The 4,142-nt window shown below is 49.3% G+C and overlaps 1 protein-coding gene across 1 annotated transcript; it reads right to left on the bottom strand.

The window, feature by feature from the left end:
• Positions 1-1,850: 1,850 nt before the first annotated feature.
• Positions 1,851-3,407, bottom strand: LOC104469581 (putative UDP-GlcNAc:betaGal beta-1,3-N-acetylglucosaminyltransferase LOC100288842). Its single transcript, XM_010084144.1, has 2 exons — positions 3,402-3,407; positions 1,851-2,951 (listed from the first exon to the last, which is right to left on the bottom strand). The coding sequence occupies exons 1-2, from the start codon at positions 3,405-3,407 to the stop codon at positions 1,851-1,853; spliced, it is 1,107 nt and encodes a 368-aa protein (XP_010082446.1).
• Positions 3,408-4,142: the final 735 nt, after the last annotated feature.

Raw genomic sequence — 4,142 nt, 5'->3', positions numbered from 1 at the left:
CCTGCCAAAAATTGCTGGTGAGGAGTCACAGTGGGCTCAGAGGAGCCAGGGTAGTTGGGGAAGCTGTCTGAACGCAGGTGCTCTGCCTTGTTGCTTACGATCTAATCTGTACAAAAGCTGTCATCCGACATTATATGCTACTGCTGATGCTTTCATCCTAGATGTGCATAATAAACATCTGCCTGTGAGAAATGGATGCACAGTGTCTCATTTATCAACGGAGAAAGCAAAGCGGCTTCCTGAATCCTGCATCCAGAAAAAAACACGAAAGCACAAAAAAAGGAAATGAAAAGGGTGTAGAAGTCCTCAATTTGTGCTTGTGTTGGACAGTTCAGCCTTGGTATTGTGGGAGGCTTTGTGTGCTGGTAGCTCTGTATGAGCCATATACTAAAATCTCAGTGACAGAAATCAATATATAAACCTCTTCTGCAATTCACAAGTCTTTTCTGTGTGTGTTTTCAGCTGTTGATTTTGAAGGCTACTCTGTGTGCAAAGTCTTTAGCATCTGCTTTGCATGGTATGTTTGCCAAATACAATATTTTAGAATACACAGAGATGCCAAACAAAGAGATTTTTTTATATATGCACATATGCTTTATTTTGTTGAGCTTTAAGCTCCACATTCCCCTTAACTGATCAGACACTTACCCCTTGTTCACGCGTGGTTCCCTGCCCATCCTATACGTTGCCATATGGTTTGCATGTTGCTGCTGGTGTATCTTCTATACAATGGAAACATTTCAGTGCTCCCCCCAAGTAGAGTAACAGATGGAGAGAATTGAGGAAAAAACAGAAATGGAAGGGTGGAGAATGAGAACTAAGGTAACAGGGAAAACTGGATCTACTTGGTTTAAAAAACCCCACAAAACAACCCACAACCAAACCTCATCATTTGACACTGGTCGATAAGGAGCATAACTCTCCACAAAACAACCCACAACCAAACCTCATCGTTTGACACTGGTCGACAAGGAGCATAACTCCGTACGTAAGAACCGTCGCTCGCTGGGAGCACGCCTCTGCTTCGTCAGTCGCGGTGGGAGGAGGGGACGGGGCACTGAGAGGTAGGTGTGTGTCCCTTCCCCTGTGTGTCTGTCACGCTGTGGGACCCGTCTGTCCAGCTGGGCCTGCTGCTGCTGGAAGAGCTGATGTGGAAGAGTTACCCTGGGGGGTGAAGGCATGCCCAGGGTGTGTTGGGTGGCTGGTTCCCGATTTGGGGGATTTTTACCCTCGGAATAAGGCTGGTGTTCCCAGCGTGCTGGTTTGCTCTGACTTCCCTGCTGATGCTCTTCTCCAGCGTGATGCAGTGTTGAGCTGCTGTGTTGGTGTTCCTCTGACACCGTGACTGACAGAAACATGAGATTGTTTAACAGGTGAGTTCGATTTCTTGTCCAGAATCTCTCCGAGCTGTTTGCCTGAGCATTCCTGTGACAGTTCGATGTCTGTTCCCACTCCAAGCTGTTCGGTAGTTTCTCCGGTGCAGTGAAACAGGCTGCGCAGAGGAGCTGCCCTTGTTACAAAGTACTTTGGAAGCAGATGCTGCCTCTCTCAGAAAAAAAAAAATGCAGATAGAGTTTTGGCATAAGGTAGAGGACTTCCAAAGTCTGGAAAACACTTGATACAGGCAAAGTTTCTTGGAATACTCTTTTTTTTTAAAAAAAATTTTTTTTTAACTTGTATGCATGCACTTGCAGGTACTTCTGCAGCCTGAGTCCACCCAGTAGCACACCCAGCATTGAGAATTCATTTGCTGTTGAAGGGAAGAGCTGACTTTGAGAGGTGATTGTAATTATTCAGTGTTAACGGGATAAAACAGCTGGTACAAGAAAATTCTTCATAAAAGTTAAATCTTAATCGGCAAAATGTAGGACCTCATTTTTAATTCTATCTAAGTTAAACCGTTTGAACTTACCAATATAGGTCAGAACCTTGCAGGACACCAGGCTGTAGTAAGTTTCCAGTAATGAGCAATCTTCCCCATCGCTTGTTTCCTTCCAGTCTTTAAATAACTCGTCCTCTTTCATGTTGGAAGAGGTGAAAATGAATTTATAGCAGCATCGATTGTAGCTGATGTGCTTCTCCCCAGAAAACCGAGAGCTGTGGATGGGCGTGACGCCAGCTTGCTTAGCACAGATTCCAACAAAGACGTCGGGGGGCACCGAAGCCGGCGCCTCCTTGGCAGCCACGTACACCTTGCGAGCGACGTCCTGGGACATGACGAAAGCGCTCCCGTCGCAGTAATCGGGGTAAAACTCTTCTGAGTACTGATGGATGGGAACGAAGGCAGGGCTTTGGGGGTCTCTGTCGGGCACTCCGTGATGAATGACCCTCCCGGTGTAAATGTCCTCCAGTTGCGTCAAGCTAAGCAAGTATCTGCTCAGGCTTGGAACACCGATGAACACGTCTTCATCTGTTTTCAGAATATACCTTGCGTGGGGACAGAACGTCACTGTCCACTCCACACACATCAGCATCTTCTGTGTCTGCGTCTCAGGAGAATCGATGAAGCTGCCTTCGATAATGTCTCTGTGCTTTTGAGACTCCTCACTGATCTCCAGCTGGGTGGCGGCTGAGATTGGCTTTCCTACAGCAAACAGAGTAAGGACGGCATAACCGCTGGCGTCTGTCACGTTGCCCCACGTCTGCCTGATCGTGTTGCGCCTTGTCTTGTTTTCTGGGCTACTGCAGACGAGAACGAGCAAAAATATCTCTTTATCGGAGCATGTTGCTGCAGTGCTGACAGTGGAAGAGAGATTGGCCTTCAGAGGATCCGTGTCCAGCTTCCTGGCCCTCTCCCTGATTTCCAGGGTCTTTGCATCGGTGTAAGAAAGAGGTAACGACCGCAGGAAGTATTCCTCCAGTAAATCTGCTCCAAAAAGCAGCACGTGGAAAAGCAAGACATTAAAGAGAATGAAGCACCACTGGTGAGTCCGGAGCCTGCAGGGTGTCAGCTGGGGAAGAGAAGACATAGACACTGAGTTCTCTTGCTAGTAGAAAATAAGGGTTTTCCTTCATTTTATCATGAATTAATGCAAAACAGAATCACGACTTCTAGACCGTGGTCTTTGTATCAGCAGCGTGAGGCTCTTTTCCTCCTGGAAACCGAAGCAACCCTACAGCTTGCGGTACAGCGAGATCCCGAGCTGAGCGGGACATTCCCATGCTGCAGTTTGTAAGGCTCCTGTGCAGCCGTGCATGGGAATACTGAGGAATAACTCACTCCTAATGTTTTCTGACTGATTTTAAGCTGATGCTGAAGGTCTGAGATGCTAATGAGGACCTGGAGCATTACTGTGTGTCCTCAGAGGAGAGCCTTTGGGACTCGGCTGTATGGAAGCTGGCAGGACAAGAAGCCCAAGGGAAAGCTGTTCTCCCTGCTGACAATGAGCCAAAGCACTTACCTGCATGGTGATGGGAGCTCTCCCTGCCGCAGGGTCTGTGCTCCTGGCGGAGGTGGTTTCTCCCTGGCAGAGGCTCGCCGGGCAGTGCTGGTATCTGGGTCTGTGGGATTGAGTTACTGCCCGGCACCCGGAGACGATGCTTCCACCTCACCTGCCTGCGGGGAGGAAAGGTGATCCCAGGGGACGATCGTGTTGCAGCTGCACAAAACACAAAGTGAACAAAACTTCAGCCTTTTCCTTTATTAATTTCTGAGACTTGGGGCTGGGTGTCTGAGGAATAAGGAAATGAAGCAAGTGCCAGGGGTGACTGGGTACAAGGGGTCCCTGCTACCCTTGTGATGCTGGGCCAGCTCTGCTGGGTTGGCTTTTTTTACAGCTGTGCTGTTTTGGTGTTGGTTCCCCTGTCCAGGACAGGTGACCCCTGCACTGAGCACTGTGTGTCTCCCGAGATGGAGGTTTGGTGTGTGAACTTGGGGATTTGCCTTGTGTGGCGTCCCCGTGGCCATGGAGGACTCCCAAAGGCGGCAGGTGGGGCTGGCTCCGGTATGTGGGGAGCGGACTGAGCAGGGAACGGGGTACAAACAGCTATCCCAGGGGTAGCTGTGACCCCATTCCAGGCCAGGCACCTTTCTGGGCTCTTGATTGCTCCTGGAGCTGAGGATGTCCAGGGCATCGTTTGGTACCAGGGCTGTTTTCAGTGGCAGGGCATCGTTTGGTACCGGGTGTGTTTCCAATGCACCC

This window comes from Pterocles gutturalis, unplaced genomic scaffold, assembly GCF_000699245.1.
Source record: "Pterocles gutturalis isolate BGI_N339 unplaced genomic scaffold, ASM69924v1 scaffold29165, whole genome shotgun sequence".
NCBI lineage: Eukaryota > Metazoa > Chordata > Aves > Pterocliformes > Pteroclidae > Pterocles > Pterocles gutturalis.
The sequence above is the reverse complement of the archived record's forward strand: the minus strand, read 5'-3'. Positions and strand labels throughout refer to the sequence as shown.